The sequence below is a fragment of the Pogoniulus pusillus genome, chromosome 41 (genome assembly GCF_015220805.1).
Source record: "Pogoniulus pusillus isolate bPogPus1 chromosome 41, bPogPus1.pri, whole genome shotgun sequence".
Lineage (NCBI taxonomy): Eukaryota > Metazoa > Chordata > Aves > Piciformes > Lybiidae > Pogoniulus > Pogoniulus pusillus.
Genome location: NC_087304.1, coordinates 1,840,988 through 1,857,271, shown reverse-complemented (window position 1 = coordinate 1,857,271; position 16,284 = coordinate 1,840,988). Strand labels below are relative to the sequence as shown.

The 16,284-nt window shown below is 57.1% G+C and overlaps 3 protein-coding genes across 12 annotated transcripts in view; 2 read left to right on the top strand and 1 right to left on the bottom strand.

The window, feature by feature from the left end:
* The first annotated feature begins 17 nt into the window (after positions 1-17).
* On the top strand, positions 18-2,585 carry PEX11G (peroxisomal biogenesis factor 11 gamma). Of its 2 annotated transcripts, none has more exons than XM_064174886.1 (5): positions 18-100; positions 178-366; positions 482-660; positions 849-899; positions 1,574-2,585. In XM_064174886.1, exons 1-5 carry the CDS (start codon positions 35-37, stop codon positions 1,797-1,799), a joined length of 711 nt encoding a protein of 236 aa, XP_064030956.1. In that variant the 5' UTR covers positions 18-34; the 3' UTR covers positions 1,800-2,585. The 2 variants fall into 2 exon arrangements, with proteins under 2 accessions (XP_064030956.1, XP_064030955.1); XM_064174885.1 differs by having other exon boundaries at positions 1,571-2,585.
* Positions 2,586-2,683: 98 nt separating this feature from the next.
* On the top strand, positions 2,684-7,782 carry LOC135192059 (ectoderm-neural cortex protein 1-like). Of its 2 annotated transcripts, none has more exons than XM_064174882.1 (2): positions 2,684-4,171; positions 4,539-7,782. In XM_064174882.1, exons 1-2 carry the CDS (start codon positions 3,725-3,727, stop codon positions 6,321-6,323), a joined length of 2,232 nt encoding a protein of 743 aa, XP_064030952.1. In that variant the 5' UTR covers positions 2,684-3,724; the 3' UTR covers positions 6,324-7,782. The 2 variants fall into 2 exon arrangements, with proteins under 2 accessions (XP_064030952.1, XP_064030953.1); XM_064174883.1 differs by having other exon boundaries at positions 4,037-4,171; positions 4,544-7,782.
* Positions 7,783-11,457: 3,675 nt separating this feature from the next.
* ARHGEF18 (Rho/Rac guanine nucleotide exchange factor 18) overlaps positions 11,458-16,284 on the bottom strand; it is a 49,370-nt gene continuing 44,543 nt past the window's right edge. For all 8 annotated transcript variants that reach the window (XM_064175008.1, XM_064175005.1, XM_064175007.1 and 5 more), the window contains one exon: positions 11,458-16,199. In XM_064175008.1, the coding sequence (XP_064031078.1) occupies positions 16,039-16,199 (161 nt within the window). In that variant the 3' untranslated portion in view covers positions 11,458-16,038. The remainder of the gene's footprint in view (positions 16,200-16,284) is intronic.

Sequence of the window (16,284 nt, the reverse complement as noted above, 5' to 3'; positions counted from 1 at the left end):
GCCGGGGCGTGGCGTCACTTCCGGGAGCGTTGCTATGGCGGCGAGCGCCTTCGGCGGCGTCGTGGCCGCGCTGGAGACGCATCGCGGCCGCGACCGGGCGGTGAGTGGCAGGAACGGCCCGGTGGGGCCCCGTCCCGCCGTTACAGCCGGGTGCTCACCGGGCTGTGCCTTCCGCAGGTCCGTGCGCTCTGCTATGCCTGTCAGTTGGCGGGCGGGGCGCTGGCCAGGCCGCAGGCCTCGCCATCCGGGCTGCCCGGGAGCCTGCTGGCCGTGTCGGCCCAGCTGAGTGCCTGCCGCACGGTCCTGCGCCTCTTCGACGACTTCGCCATGCTCAGCTACAGCTGCGACTACGGGCTGGGACCTAAGGTGAGCGCAGGGCACAGCTCTGGCTATGGGCTGGGCCCCAAGGTTACTGTAGGGCCCTGGCTGCTGCCTCGCCTGTGCCACAGGCACCTAGGCGCGGCCCTCACGCTCCCTACAGGATGAGGACTGCCTGGTGCGGGGGCTGTCAGTGCTCTGCAACCTCGCCAACCAGCTCTACTACCCCTGTGAACATGTTGCCTGGGCAGCTGATGCTGGCATCGTCCACGTAGGCTCTCGGAAGTGGTGGACTCTGAGCACGGCACTTTGGGCCTCCTCCCTGCTCCTGAGCATCCTGCGGTAAGGCTGGCAGGGAGCTGCAGCCTGTGGTTAGGAGACAGGGAATGGACTGCGTTCCCTGCAGTCAGGCCTACATGAAGGAGCCTCTCAGCTGCAGGAGGGTCTCTTCCTCCTGGATGCACTTAATGCTAGAGAAAAAGCCCTCCCCTTTGATGCTAAAGCAGAGATAACTGCTGTCTTGTTTTCAGATCCCTGAGGATCTTGTTCCAGTTAAGAAGAAAGCTGAGGCAACACAAGTGGTATGATTCCTCTCCAGCTAATTTAACCCAAGCATGTCTCATTTAGAATCACAGAATGGTTTTGGTTAGAAAAGGCCTTTAAGATCATCCATTCCCACCATTAACTGCCAGGTCACCACTAGACTATGTCACTCAGCTCTGCATCTACACAGCTTTGAAACCCCTCCAGGGATGGGGACTCCACCACTGCCCTGGGCAGCTGGTTTCAGAGCTTGACAAATTGTTCTTCATGTCCAGCCTAAGCTGACCCTGGGGCAACGAGATGCTATTTCCTTTTCTCCTCTCACTTGCTTCTTGGGAGAAGAAACCAGTCCCCACCTGGCTCCACCCTTCTTTCAGGGAGCTGTGGAGAGCAGTGAGGCTTTCCCTCAGTCTCCTTCAGGCTGAACACCCCCACGTCCCTCACCAGTCCTGTTCTCCAGACCCTTCACTAGCTTCATTGCCCTTCTCTGGACCTGCTCCAGCCCTTCAGTGTCCTCGGGAGTGAGGGCCTCCCACCCTCCCAGTTCTCAAGGTGTGGCCTCACCAGTGCCCAGTCCAGGGTGACAATCCCTGCCCTGCTCCTGCTGGTCACACTATTGCTGATCCAGGCTGTTTGCCTTCTCTGCCACCTGGGCACACTGCTGTCAGCTCTTGCTCTGGGCTACCACTGATGCTGCCTTTGTCCCCAGCAGTGCATCTTCACCTCGGAGTCAAAAGGAAGTGAAAGCCCATGTGAAGGCTGAGGTTCTGAGCATCCTCTCAGCCACAGCAGATCTCTCCAATGCAATCCATTGGCTGCCTCCAGGATTCCTTTGGGCTGGACATTTCCCTCCCTGGTTAGTTGGTCTCCTGGGGACCATCTCCTCCCTGATTGGTATCTACCAAGCATCTGGAGGAGGAGCTTCTGAAGCCACATAACCGTAATTAAGCTTCAGGAAGCCACTTTTTTCGTGGTAAAAAAAGGCTTTGGTGAGGCACTCTCCTGGGTGTTGGTGGCTGTAATTCCATGCTTCCTATAATTAGGACTGCAATCAAGATGTGAGTAACAGAGAGAACTGATTGCACTCAACAGTTTTTTTGTCACTCTTCATTGGAGAAATCTTTCAGCGACACAGAAAATGAAGACATTTCCTAGGACTGGTAAAACAGGAGGGTAAAAAGTTACCTCTATCCTTTCTTCCTCTGTCCTAAAAGACAAATCCAGTCCTCCAGCTGTCACTTGGAAGACCACAAAGTCAGTGTCAGGTGGAGAAACTGCCAGAGTCTGTCACACAGAACTGAGGGACGGATCCTGCTGAGTTGCAGCTCAGCACTCAGTGCCTCACCCAAACCAGAGAGTTCACCCTGAGCTGGGGACATTTTCTGGAACCCAGAGCAGATGTCCCAGGCACATCCAGGAGCGAGCAAGTGGTGATCAGGAAAGAAATAGCAATGGTGAGCAGTGCCTGGTGAGGCTTCTGCTCTGTGTTGCTCATTTATGGAGAAATCTTGGGAGCTGAGCCTTCCCGGGAAACGGAGCAGCAGCGCCGAGCCTCCAGCCGTGCCTCTTGGGAAGGCCACCGGGTGGAGCTCTTCCACCGGCCTCCCACAGCTGCTTCTTCAATGTATTAATCACCTTCAAGGACCAGTCAGACCAGTGCCAAGAGGAGTTTTACAGTTCCATTCCTAGGCGGTGCCAATAATAAACGAGATGAATGCATCAAAGGTGGCCTTGAGTGATTTCGCTTCCTGATAACTGGGCAAGTGTGCTTTATCTGCTTCTAGAAAGCTCCGAAGGGCACCGAGGTGACAGAAACTTCGTGCTGTGTTAGCTGCAGCTCCCCCTGTCACCAGCCTGCCTCCCACCACAGCAGGTCAGAGCAGCTGACTGCGGCCATGGAGATGCCTCTGTGGAGCAGTTCTGCTGAGTCTGTGCTGTTCTCGTGCTGCCTGCAGGGCAGGGTGGTGCACATCCCATTTCCAGGAGCTTTAACCTTTTTTTTTTCCTGTGGGTTTTTTTTGGCACGGACAAGGGAAACAATTTGCCTGTGTTCAGATCGCAGAGCGAGGTCTTGCTGTGGCCTGTCCTTCACTCTGTCCTTGATAACTGTCTGGACCTTCACCCTCTGCAGTGTCTCGGCTGACGCCTTCCTGGCTGTGCTCTGGATCTGGTGCCAGGTTCACAGACAACTCAGAGGTGGTACCTGTTAGAGCCTTCTCCTCCTTCCTTTACTCAGGCCTCAAATCTTGCTCCTGAGCAGGTGCAGCACTCTGGTCCTGCTGCTTGGGGACAGCCCTGTCCTGTCACCAGCTGCCATTTAGTAGGTTTTCTATTTATTTATTTTGTATTTTAAACCTCATTAAACTCTTCCTCCAGAACACACTTAGCACGGGACAAGGTATCACCATAGTGATTTAAGTAACCCCAGTTTAAAACACACACATTCTGATGCCCAGTTAATACAACCCTAAACCCTGCTTTTAATTGGAATGTGGAGAAAAGATGCAATAAAATGGCCCAAGTGTTTGCTTCATCTGGTTTCCAATTTTAAACCTCAGGGCAAACCAACACATGCAAAGATGAAGCAGAATCTGGTCACTGAGCTCTTCTGTCGTGTGGGTCTGGCCCCCAGTGCCAGGATTTGAGCACCTGTGGTGGCTGCTGACTGCCTGGGGCAGAGCTTGTTTTCCACACATGACCCCGCACCCAAAACCTCTTTTTTTGTTCCGTTTTCTGCTGCAGCCACCAGCCCAGCTGCGCTGTGCGCAGGGCAAGATTTGCTGAGCAGGGACAGTTTGTTCCGGCCGTGACCTTCCTTTGTCAGCAGGCCAGAATCTAAAGGCCGTAAGCAGAGGAGCTGCTGATGGCAGCTCGGAGCCCTCACTCCCGCGTTTATGACCCTTTTACGGCCGGGCTGACGCCATCACCCAAGCTCCAGCCGGACTTCGGGAGCGTCACAGCGGCTGCCTGTGGCTGCTGCGCTGGGAGAGCTGCCCCGGGCCACGGCAAGCAGCGTGGCTCGGCGGCGGGCAGGGAGCTGCGGGCACTGCGGGCAGGGCGCTGCGGGCACTGCGGGCAGGGAGCTGCGGGCACTGCGGGCAGGGCGCTGCGGACACTGCGGGCAGGGAGCTGGGGCCGCGGGGGGTGCCCCGCACGCGCCTGCGCAGCTCGGCCTCGGCCCCATTCACAAAGAGCGAGCGGCGAGCCCGCGCCCGCTGATTGGCTGCTCCCCGCGCGGGGCGGAGCCAATGGCAGGGCGGCCACGCGGCGCGGGCGGGGAACGGCTCAGAGCGGGGAGCGAACGGGAGCGGTGAGTGCGCAGGGAGCTGGGACGCCGGGGCCGGGAGGGCAGCACCGGGGCCACGCATCGCCCTCACGGCACCGTTGGGCCGCGCCTTGCACCGGCACTTGGGCTAGGGCTTCCCGGTGCCCCGCTTCGATCGGCGCTGGGCGAACCCCGCCGCTGTGGGACGAACTCTCCAAGCTCCCCTTACCGACCGGGCACCACGTTCCTACCTCCGAGCTCGCCTTACCGACTGAGCTTTGTGTTCCAACCTCCGAGCTCGCCTTACCGGTTGGGCTCCGCTTTCCCGCCGTCGTGCTCTCGCCGCAGCCCTCCGGTGCGGTCCCAGCCGCCCCCCGCCTGCTGTCGGCGCTGACTCCGGTTCTCCTTGCAGCGCAGCCCCAGCACCATGTCCGTCAGCAGCCACGAGAATCGGAAGTCCCGCTCGAGCTCGGGCTCCATGAACATCCAGCTCTTCCACAAGCCGGGCCACGCCGACAGCCTCCTGACGCAGCTGAACCTGCTCCGCCAGCGGCGGCTCTTCACCGACGTGGTGCTGCGTGCCGGGCACCAGGCCTTCCCGTGCCACCGCGCCGTCCTGGCCGCCTGCAGCCGCTACTTCGACGCCATGTTCAGCAGTGGCCTCAAAGAGAGCAGAGATGATGTAGTCAACTTCCACGACACCGTGCACCCCGAGGTGCTGGAGCTGCTGCTGGACTACGCCTACTCAGCCCGGGTGCTGATTAACGAGGAGAACGCAGAGTCCTTGCTGGAGGCCGGGGACATGCTGCAGTTTCAGGACATTCGGGATGCTTCGGCTGACTTTCTGGAGAAGAACCTCTACCCTGGGAACTGCCTGAACATGCTGCTGCTGTCCGACGCCCACTGCTGCGAGCGGCTGCTGGAGCTGTCCTGGAGGATGGCGTTGGCCAACTTCACCTCGCTCTGCAAGACCGAAGACTTCCTCCGTCTGCCCAAAGGCAAACTGCTGGAGCTGGTGAAGAGCGAAGAGCTGGAGGTGGAGGATGAGACGTTGGTCTACGAAGCTGTTATGGGCTGGATCCGCTACGATTTGCCCCGGCGACACGAGGACCTGCCAGAGCTGCTGCGCTCAGTCCGTCTGGCCCTGCTGCCCGAGTCCTACCTGCAGAACCAAGTGGCCTGCGAGGAGCTGGTGACCAGCCACAAGCTGGGGAGGGAGATCGTGGCCGATGCCGTGCGATGCAAACTGAAGATCCTGCAGAACGAGGGCCTGGTGACAGGCTGCTGCGCCCGGCCCCGCAAGGTCAGCCAGGCCCTGCTGCTGCTGGGCGGCCAGACCTTCGTGTGCGACAAGATCTACATGCTGGACCCGAAATCCAGCGAGATCATTCCTCGTGCTGACATCCCCAGCCCCCGTAAGGAGTGCAGCGCCTGCGCCATCGGCTGCAAGGTTTACATCACCGGCGGCAAGGGCTCCGAGAACGGCGCTTCCAGAGACGTCTGGGTGTACAACACCTTCCACGACGAGTGGGCAAAGGCTGCTCCCATGCTGGTGGCACGGTTTGGCCACGGCTCTGCTGAGCTGGACCACTGCCTGTACGTGGTGGGGGGTCACACGGCCGTGAGCGGTGCCTTCCCAGCCTCTCCCTCTGTCTCCCTCAAGCAAGTGGAGCACTACGACCCGCAGCTGGACAAATGGTCCCTGGTGGCTCCTCTCCGAGAAGGTGTGAGCAACGCCGCTGTGGTGGGAGCCAAGATGAAGCTGTTCGTGTTCGGTGGCACCAGTGCCAACCAGGAGAAGCTGCCCAAAGTGCAGTGCTTTGACCCCTGCCAGAACCGCTGGACAGTGCCCACCAGCTGCCCTCAGCCCTGGCGGTACACGGCCGCTGCCGTGGTGGGCAGCCACATCATTGTCATCGGGGGGGACACGGAGTTCTCTGCCAGCTCTGCTTACCGCTTCCACAGTGACACCTACCAGTGGTCCAAGTTTGGGGACGTCACCGCCAAGCGCATCAGCTGCCGCGCTGTGACCTCGGGGAACAGGCTGTACGTGGTGGGAGGCTACTGCGGGGCTCAGCGCTGTAAAACGCTGGACTGCTACGACCCCACCTCCGACACCTGGAGCAGCGTCACCACCGTGCCTTACTCCCTCATCCCCACCGCCTTCGTCAGCACCTGGAGGTACCTCTCTGCCTGAGCCCCTGGCGTGGGCAGGACCCCGCAAGGTAAAGAAGTTGTGGATCACCCCAGGGCTTCTCTGTCTAACTTTGTGCTGCACAGCACTGAACCCTGAGGGGAGATGCAGGTGGATGTGGACTGGAGCTGTCCTAGAGGCAGCCTCGCGTGAATGGCAGCTCCAGCACTGTGCTTCCAGGCTGCTGGTGTGGGATTGAGAACCCTGAAGGAGAGAGAACTTCTCTTTAGGCTCTTCAGTATAAATAACAGGACACTGAACCTGGCATCTCAGCCCTTCTGCTGAGCCTTGGCCTGCGCAAAGAGTCTGGGGAATGCTGTCTGAGGAGGATTGGGTGTCCCCCCCACCGGGTGCAGCGGGCTGGGGGGGTGCAGGCTGTCTGCAGGAGCAGGGACAGACCGCATGGTGCCACAGGGGACCGGCTGCTGCTTTTAGCACAGCCTGCTCCTGGTGCCATGGGTAAGCTGCTGGTGGAACCCAAATGTCTTGTGAGGGCTGTGAGCTGGTGCCAGAACAAGATTATAGCTGGGATTTAGTCCCAGAATGGTTGGTAAGTGCTTTTGTAAGACAAGCCCTGTCTACATATAAACACAGGGTTTCTCTGCTTCTAATTATTCTCTGGTGTCCCTTTCAGGGCACTTTTTTTTCCCCCTGCTACACAACAATTATCTCCTTTACAGTTTGCAGCTGGAATGAAACCTTTCTAAAGGCTCTTGGCAGAAAAGGTGCCAGTGGATTGCAGCTCCCAGCAGGGCCTTTCCTTTTCCTTTTGTGAGAGATGCTGTGCCCAAGTGGATGTGGTTCATGTAATAAAGTCTCTGCCATGCTTCAGAGGCCTCCTCGCTGCAGAGAGAAGCAAGCAGCCACTCACCAAGACAGCAGCCTTGGAGGTTTTGAGGCCTGGGCAGTGTTGTTGGACTTGCTGCATGCTGGTCTCATAACAGCCTCTTTGCACTGCAGGCTTCACACATGATCTTTTTTCCATGTCCTGCTCCAGACATGGGCAATAGGAGCACCCAGCAGGTCTGTGCCCTGAGTGCCAGCTCCTGCACTGATCTTGGGCAGCCTCTGAGCCACTTCAAATCCCCTTCCTTAGAGCAAAGAGGAGATGAGCACAGAGGCACCTCCTTGGGCTGGCAGCTTGGACTGTCCCCTGAGATAGCAGAAGGCTGCCAAATGTTCTCCTGACCAATGTGCACTCAGCAGGAGCTAGAGGAATATTTTCTACTTCTTCCATTGAATATTTTGGGTTAAGGACAAAGGAAGCTTCTAAGTTAACTTGCAGCAGGCTCTGGACTGCTGTGCTGTGACCTTGCATGCAGGCAGCACCAGAGGCCTGAAACGTTCAACACATGACAGAAGTTTACCCCTGGGCTGGGTCTGTACTTTTTGGTTTTTTATACAGCAGTTGTGTGTTTATTACTCAGCCTGGAGCTGCTTCAATAAATCTGAATGAAATCAATCGTGTTCCTTGCCTGCTCTGGTTGCTTAAGCTGCACAGCTTCCAGCTTGAGATAATGCTGAGCAAAGTAGCCAAGAGCATTCCCTGCCTGAGTCCAGACCTCCATCGGCCATCGAGGGCTCACAGCACTTGGGAAGCTCAGGTTTTGTCCTGCCTTCTAGCTTTGAAGGACACACAAAGCTGTTTAGAAGTCCAAAGGTGAAGCTGTTCTCTGCCCTTATCTGGTCACCCCCTGCAGGGTTGCATTTCCCCACTGCCAGAGGGCATGGAGGGAAGTGCTGCCAGGGCTCTGCCCGGCAGGTGATGGTGGGGCCAGCAGCTGGGAAGGAAAAGCTCCATTAGGGGTGGGAGTTCTGAGACGGGAATCAGGATGGTCAGAGGAAGCAACCAACTGTCTCACCACAGAAGCATGGTTTGGGTGTGATCCATTGTTCAATTTCAGAGTTAAATAAATCATTGTCACAACCCTTCCTAGCTGCCAGTGCAGGCAAGAACTGGCAAGACTGGAAGAAAGCTGCCCTGCTGCTGGTGGCTGAAGCAGATAAACTGACTTAATTTCCATCCTGTTTGCCTCTGTCATTTTTAGCCCCCAGGCTGGGCCTTTTTTCACTCACCCTTGCTGTGCTCCATGGCTTGCAGGAGGCTTCTGCGCCACGCTGCAGGGAGATGAACCCAGAGGTGCCCTGCAAACCCAGCCTTGAGCACCAACTCTGCAACCCCTGCCTGGGCACCGCAGGGCAGCAGCACAGAATCATTCAGGTGGGAAGATCTCTAAACCCCTCCAGTCCAATCTCCAAGCCCATTCGGTCCAACCACCCAGCAGCAGGAGCATGGAGCAGCTCCCAGCTGGGCTGTGCCTCACATGAGTGCAGTCAGGCAAACAGCAGCCCAGAGGAAAGCCACAGCTCAGGACAGGCCTGGGACTGGAAGTCAGCAGGAGCCATCTGCCGATCCCTGTCAGAGAGCTGGGAGCTGCTTCACCTTTAGTCTACCTACAGCTGCTCCTGAGGGTTGGACAAAGTCCGACTTGGCTCAGCAAGGCAGAGGAGTGGAGGTTCCACTCGGGGCCCTCTGAGCAGCAGCTGTTTTATTTATGCTACCAAGCAATACAGTTTGGCTCCCAGCCACGTTCACCCTCATCAGAGACAGAGTTGCTCCCAGCAGCACAGGGCTGCATCTGCCTCCTGCTCCCGGCACGGCGCTGGCGCCCAAGCCCTGGCACCTCCCTGGCCAGTGGACAGTGAGGGGCTGGAGTGGACCCAAAGAAGGCAAACGAGGCTGGAGAACAGGGCTGGGGAGGAGCAGCTGAGGGAACTGGGGGTGTGCAGCCTGGAGAAGAGGAGGCTGAGGGGAGAGCGGGTGGTGGTGCTGGGCAGATGGTTGGGCTGGGTGCTCTCAGAGACCTTTTCCAGCTGAAGCAGTTCTGTGATTCTGTGAAGCCTTTGCAGGAGTCTGTGATTAGCTTCCTCATTTCAAACACTTGGAGCTAACCACCCCTAAGGAAAACCACACTGCAAGCACACCTGGACTCGGGTGCTGGCTCCCCACTGCTTGGCAACAAAGGCTGCATTTTGCCTTCATCCTCCTCCACCTGGCAGGAAGCCCCATGCTGTGCTGTCCCTCCAGCTCCACCTCCTCCTGGCAGGATCCAGGGGAGCACCCCCGGGGAAAGCTCAACACCTTCTACTCTTGCATGCTCAATGTCATCCCCACAGACCTGTTCTCCCAGTTTGTGGTTTCCATGCATCGATCTATTCGCTGTTTCAGTGCTGCACCTGAAGACTTAGGCACATTGGGCTGCAGGTGAATATGGTTTAGAGGTTAATTTGGTTCCTGGCACAGAAATCCTCCTGGATTAACAGAACTCATTTAGAATCACAGCACGGGTCAAAGCTAGGCCTCACCTCATAGCCCAGAACCCTGCTTCATGGCTGCACCACTGCAGCTAGAGCCCAGCCCAAAACCACACCTGGGAGAGCCAACACACATGGACACCTCCAGGCTCCAAGCATGGCCTCGCTCTCCTCTCACACAAAGCCTGCAAGCCACCATGGCCAGAGAACTGCAGCAGCAGCCTGAGCCACCTCGCCTGCATGGAGCCCCCTGATAAAGCAACCCCTGCCCTGTTTGAACCTCCTGTGCACAGGACTCTGCCCCTGAGCCAAGGGCTGCAGCTTGCAGGCTCCAGCACCGCCAGCTTCAAGAGGATTTGGCTTTTATCCTCTGCCAGATCCCACGGGCCCAGAAGCAGCAAACAATAAAGGCACCAGGCAAGGACAGGCTCCCCCCAACCTTTGTCTGCTGAGCCTTGGGCTGGCCCCGAGGCGGCGCTGAGAAATGAAACCAGATTGGAGTCACAGGGCTAAGGGAAAGGCAGAGCAGGGAACATTCCCACTGCTCCTTCCTGCCTGTTTGTCCTCCAGCATCTGCGCAGCCGGTGGAGCTCAGCTGCACGCGTGGGAACCATCAGCCCTGTTTCGCCCACATGAAAGAGGAAGGTCTGGCATGAAGCTGGCCACTGCCCATGGCCTCAGAGTGACTCACCCCAGCGGCAGGGACGCGCTCTGGGTTTCGGCTTAATTAGCTGCAGATGAGAGAGAGGCAAGGCAGGGCGGAGCTGCTGCGGTGCTGCTGTGCGCAGCTCCGCAGGCACCGTCCCGGGATCACAGCCTGCCTGTGACAAGTGGCTGTGCCTCACCCGGGAACTGCAGCCCTGGCAATGGCACCCACAGTCGAGGTGTCTGCCACTCTGCCCAGCTGGGCATCTGTTGTCTCTCCAGAGCTGCTCTGAGGCTGCAGCTCTGGGGCTGGCCTGCCCCGTGCACCGCAGCTGGCACTGTACGAGGAAGCAACTCCCCGAGTCTGGAGCTGGAAGCTCGGCAGCAGCCAGGGGCGATGGGCTGGTACTGGGAGCGAGGTGCCAAGCTGGCACCAGCAGCAGGGAGAAAGTTTCTATTTTTGTGATACTTGTTCCAAAGGGGAAGTGATGCTGCCTGGGACAGAGCCAGGCATGCCTCAGACTGGCAGCAGGCAGAGGACCTGCATGCCGACGTCAGCACTTGGTGCAGCTCCCACTCTCACTGGGGTGTGGAGCTCAGACACTGGGGAGCAGCTGGGTCTTTCCCAGGGTGCTCACCTCGCTGGCAAGGGCACAGCTGTGGTTATCCTCCACTTAACACCTCTACTACGCCCTCTCTCCTTGGGAAAGCATCAGGGGTTTGCTTATACAGAGCTCCAGAGCTGCTGCAGGCAGTGGAACAGCTCCCCGTGAGGCCAGGCGGAGGGAGCTGGGGCTGAGAGCAGAGGAGCCTGAGGGCTGTCCTCGTCGGTGCCGATAAAGGTGTGCAGGGCAGCGTCGGGAGCAGAGCCAGGCTCTGCGCAGGGATGGCCAAGGACAGGGTAAGGGGCAATAGGAACAGAAGGGAAAACTGCCACTATGGGGGTGCTGGAGCCCTGGAGCAGGCTGCCCAGAGAGGTTGTGGAGTCTCTTTCTCTGGAGACATTCAAACCCACCTGGATGTGTTCCTGTGTGATCCTGCTCTGGCAGAGATGTTGGACTGGATGCCAACCCCCACCCAGTGATTGTCAGTTCTGTCCAGGGCACAAAAGGAGGAGCAGAGGATGCAGCAGCAGGAAATGGGCATCAGGCACAGAGGGAGGGAGGCAGCAGGCAGCTTATCAAGTTTTTTTGGTTTTTTATTGCTAGAAGTTGGTTTCAGTCCTATTGCAGCTCTGAAATACTTCAGTGGAGAAACATTGCCATCGTTGTAAAAATCATCATCTGCTGTTGCTGCGATCAGGTCTGCAGTTAGCCAAGAATGCACAACCCAAGGAGAGTGTGGGCCACCGACCCACCCGGGGGTGGGCACCGACTCAGCCACTTTACAGATCAGATGAGAACTACAAAGGTGTTGCTACGCCGGTACCAACAGGAACTATTTACACTGTTTACACCCTAACAAAACCAAACCAAAACACTTCCCCAACAGAATGGTCGATTCACCATGGACCATGACTATTTATTACATCTGTACAGTGCAAGGTGGGCCTAGAGACCAGACCTAAGCCTAGCGAGCATCCAGAGAGCTCACAGCCCTGCGCCAGGTGCAGGCAGCTGTGCCAACAGGAGCCGCTTGGTGAGAGGTTTCCTGCCAGGTACAGAAATGGAACTGGAAAGAAAACTTTGCCTAAAGTGCTCCAATGTCCTTCAGTACAAAAATATAAAAACCTGACTTATAAACATGGCACAAAGGGTGGGAACCAGAGCTCAGAGGAGCGGCGGCTGACGAGCGATGGGAACCGAGAGAGCTGCCAGGGGGCAGGAAGGGGATGCTGGGTCCGGGCTGGGAGGAGAGCAGGGGAAGGGGCTTTGCTTTCTCCCTGGGCAGCAGGAAGGTGAGGTGAGGGCAGCACGTCTGTAACCTGGTGTCAGGTTTGTTTCTTGTAAAGAGGAGAAGTGCTGGGGAAGACAACAAAATGCTCCAAATTCCCTTGCAGGGGGGCACAACACACAGGGACTCCACTGAGCAGCAGCACCGGGGAGCCTCGGCTCCAGTTCTGCAGAGCTGAAGTGAAACGAACAGTTGGATTTTAACCCTTTCCTAGCGTGAGTTTCAGCTTCCACTGTAAATGCAAAAGACAAACACCACGTTCCATGCACGCAGGAGCACCTGACTATTACTCAGAAAGACAAAAGTACCCACAGGTCACTGAGCATCATCCCCGTCTCTGCAGGAGCGCCACAGGGATGCCAATTCTCCTGCCCTGCGGGCAGTGACCTGCGAGATCGGCTGGAAGGACCACGACAACGCACAGACAGCACAGCTGGAAGCCAGGAAAGCACCGACAGCAGGGCAGGGCAGCTGTGCCTGCTGCTAGCCAAGGTGGAGGCATCCTCAGTCTGAAACACCAAACGGCAGCATTCCAGACGGGAAGGGCAGAGGAAGCCTCCTGGACACCAGTTGGGACTGGCAATCGGAGCCGAAGCAGAAGCCTCCGCACGGCGACACGACGACAGCGCAGGACGAACACGACACCAGCGCACGGCGGCCACACCAAGCAAAGCAGGCAGCGGTTCAAAGCCTGGGCTGTGATTTCCTCCACGCCCCAGCTCAGAAAGGAGCCCAAAGGCACCTGGAGGCAGAGAATTTTGACCCAATCCTCAGATATCGCTGTAAAGGGAGCTTTTACCTGGAGTGAAAGTGGAAGGGAAAGGCCAGGACTGGGAATCTCCAGCAGGTTCCCCGGCCCAGGACACAGCAGTGCTCTGCAGCCTGGCCTGCCTAGAGAGGCCCAAAGCAGTTCACTCTCCTGCGGGGATCGACTAACAGCTCAGGTTCTGTTCTGCAGCAGCGATGCCTCATTACCCTGCACCTGCTTCCCTCAGCCTCTCACCCAGAGCTGCACCACACTTGGGCATGGCAAGCTCCACACCAGCAGTGAGAGGTGGCAGCGTTTGCCAGCCCTAGAACCAACTCCCCGCTGGGCATGGAAGTCACACGAACACCCAGCGTGGCCCCCCCGTGGTTCTGACCCAAGGGAAAGGAGATGCAGCTCTGCTCGGGGTGAAAACTTCTCCCATAGCTGGCTGCAGCTGGACATGAGGAGTGAGGACAGACAGGGACTTCAGAGGTAATTTCTCAGGTCCTATTCCAAGGAGCTTTAGAGATGTTGAACCAGCAGCCTGTAACAGTCCTGGGCCCATCTGCTAACAGGCAGCAATCATCTGAAGCACTGCTGAGGGCAGGGATGAAACCACTTCTGTTCAAGTTAAAGCATTACAGGAAAGGAGCCCTCACTGCAGGCTTTTCTTCTCCAGATGCCACCGCTCCAAGTTCAGTCACTGCACAGCAGAGGAAAGCAGCCAAAGGAGCCCCTTCAGTGCACAGAGCACTCCCAGATTCCAGCAGAGGCACAAAAATGAAACTAAACAAATGTTTCCCAAAGCTGTTTTCCAAACACCCAGAGACATCCCTCTGGCTGAGCTGCTTTATTCCACTGCTGTGCCCTTGCTTCAAGCCACAGCTCCTAAAACCCGGGGATTTAAGGCAATGGAGGCATTGAGCTGGCACTGGGGGGGGGGGGGAGGCACAAGCTGCAGCAGGAAGGAGAGAACACATTGGGCACTGCTGCTGTTCCCTGAGTCTTCACCAGAGGAACCACAGGGGAGTCAGAGACAGCCAGAGCTTTGCCCTGCAGAGCACCACCAGTCCTGCAGGGCTCTGGGTTTCACAGCTGGCTCCACCAGGACGACCCTGATCTGAAGAGGTGCCCTGCACCCTCCCGGTCAGGAATGACCAAGGAGGCTAGGGCAGAGCTCTGCTCTATCCACCACACCACACAACAAAGGTCACTGCCCTCCCCATCCTGCTTGCTGCAAACCCAGACACGACCACCTCTGCCACTCCTGCAGTGCTGACGATTCCCCCGGCAGCCCTTGGTGGGACAGTGCAGTGTGCCCAGTGTGACAGCAGTGTCACTGCTCTGCTTACAAGCCAGGGGGCTGGGAGCTGCCTCTCACCGAGCTCAGCACCATTACTTCAGCTTTCCACAAGCATCACTGAGCTAAAGGAAAGGACCCTTAGATCCAAGGGGTGTCCAGCACTGCTGTTCAAGGCCAGTTCAGCACCCTGGGGCTTATTCTTCTCCTCTCACACTTGGTCACTTTCTTGCCTGAAGACAAAAATCACTTGAAAATAAACTCTGCATCCTCTGGCGAAGGTTTAAAATGTTTCTGGCACTATAAATACCAAAATGATGTTAAGACTTCCAAGCCAAGTGAAGTGCTGGCCTGGCAGGACACCACCACCACACAGGGCCTACCCACAGAGACAAGAGGAGGGAGAGGAGGCTGACAAAGTGCCACTTGATGCCATAACCGTGCCACTGCCCAGAGCACTGCCCAGGCACTCCATCCACTGGTGCTAAAATCACTGCAACACAATGAGATGGAAGCCATCACCACCAGCTGTGCTCTGACTGTCACTAACCCAGGCTCTGAGGCACCTGCAGTGACAACCTCTGCACAACCTCTCCTGCACACAACCTCTCCAGCCACACTCAGAGGTGGGCACAACCAACCCTGGGGTGTTGTGTGCAACTGGGGCAGTGATGGCACCCAACAGAGCAACACAAGTGTGCAAAGGAGCGCAGAGGGAAGGGATGCATCAGAGCCCTCAGCACGCTGGGCTGCAGGACTGATCCACTTCACAGAGCTATCAAAGCTGCCAGCAGCTAAGCCAGCCCAGGTCTAGCTAAGGCCAAACCCAGCAGCTCTTATTCCCTTCATTCCTACCACGGCTGCAGAGAAGTCTCTGCAGAAACAGCAGCTTTGATATCTTCTGTACTGGGGAGCAAACCCCCAGCAAGTTCACAGCCAAAGAAAGGATGCAGAAGACTCAGGATTAAACAGGACAATAAATTACTGCATTCAAAAGCCTCTCACATGGCTGCAGCAAAGAACAGAATCCAAGTCTCTAAATCTTCCTGAACCAGCTCCTGAGTGTTGCACTGCTCCCGTGGCCTGCAGTGCTCCCAGTGCCTCCCAGGAGAGGCTCCAGGAAGTGTGTTCAGCCCAGTTCCTTGTTCCTGCTGCATGCTCACACATCCAACCCTCCTCATCCTCAAGCAGATGGAGTTCCTGACTCTTGAAGACTCTAAGAACTTCACCTTCTCTCTTCCACTGCCTGCCCACTGAGCCTGTGCCAGGGACACAAGACACAGGGCTGGCTCCTGAGCAGGCTCCTAAACAGGTGCTGCAGTGTATGTCCTGCCTGGCTCCCATCACGAGGCCTGGCTTGCCAAGTAGCAAGACATCACCACTGTCCCCAAAGCCCAGCACCAACAGGCACCTGTGAGACAGCCATTCTGGGGCCTGCTACTACAACTTCTGACATGAAACTCTGGGTGGTTCAATGCCAACCATTAACATCTCCCAAGATGGTGCCCACAGAGTGCCCATTCCCCCAGGCCCCACAACGAAGGGCAGCCTGGAAACACGCTCTGAATTTAGACACCCCTGCCACGTGCCAACACATTGTCATGTCTAGAGAACCAAAAAGCAAATTGTCACTGCTGTGCCCTCATTCTGAGCCTCTGGCAGAGTAGCCAGTGAAGCAGAAGAGTGATCCTGGTTTGGTCCTTCCTAGCAGTAACAGGGCAGAAATGAAAAGACATCCACCAGGTCTCTGTGGTGCTGGACACCAGGGCCTGAGCTCTCCAAACAGTGTGGTGAAAGATTCCTTGAGATGGGAATGGTTAGAAGAAAATCACATCCTCTTTGCTGGTGTCATCCTGCACATTCAACAGACTGGGCTGAGGGGTCAGCAGGGGCTGCACAGGAAGGTTACTGGGCTTGAGCAGGGCTGCTGAGGCAGGTGAAGGTGCTTCTGGCTGGGCATCTGCAGGGCTGTGCAGTTCTGCAGGAGAAAGATGGGAGAAGACAGACTGATGGCACTGCAGAGAGCCTGAGGCATGTGCATGGGCACAGCAGGCATTCCCATG

Bases quoted from the DNA above. Each gene is read 5' to 3' on its own strand.
- LOC135192059 (XM_064174882.1), top strand. From the start codon at position 3,725: ATGGCAGCTCGGAGCCCTCACTCCCGCGTTTATGACCCTTTTACGGCC. The intron at 4,172-4,538 runs GTGAGTGCGCAG...TTCTCCTTGCAG, and splicing joins GCGGGGAGCGAACGGGAGCG to CGCAGCCCCAGCACCATGTC.
- PEX11G (XM_064174885.1), top strand. From the start codon at position 35: ATGGCGGCGAGCGCCTTCGGCGGCGTCGTGGCCGCGCTGGAGACGCAT. The intron at 367-481 runs GTGAGCGCAGGG...CGCTCCCTACAG, and splicing joins ACTACGGGCTGGGACCTAAG to GATGAGGACTGCCTGGTGCG. The intron at 900-1,570 runs GTATGATTCCTC...CTTTGTCCCCAG, and splicing joins AAGCTGAGGCAACACAAGTG to CAGTGCATCTTCACCTCGGA.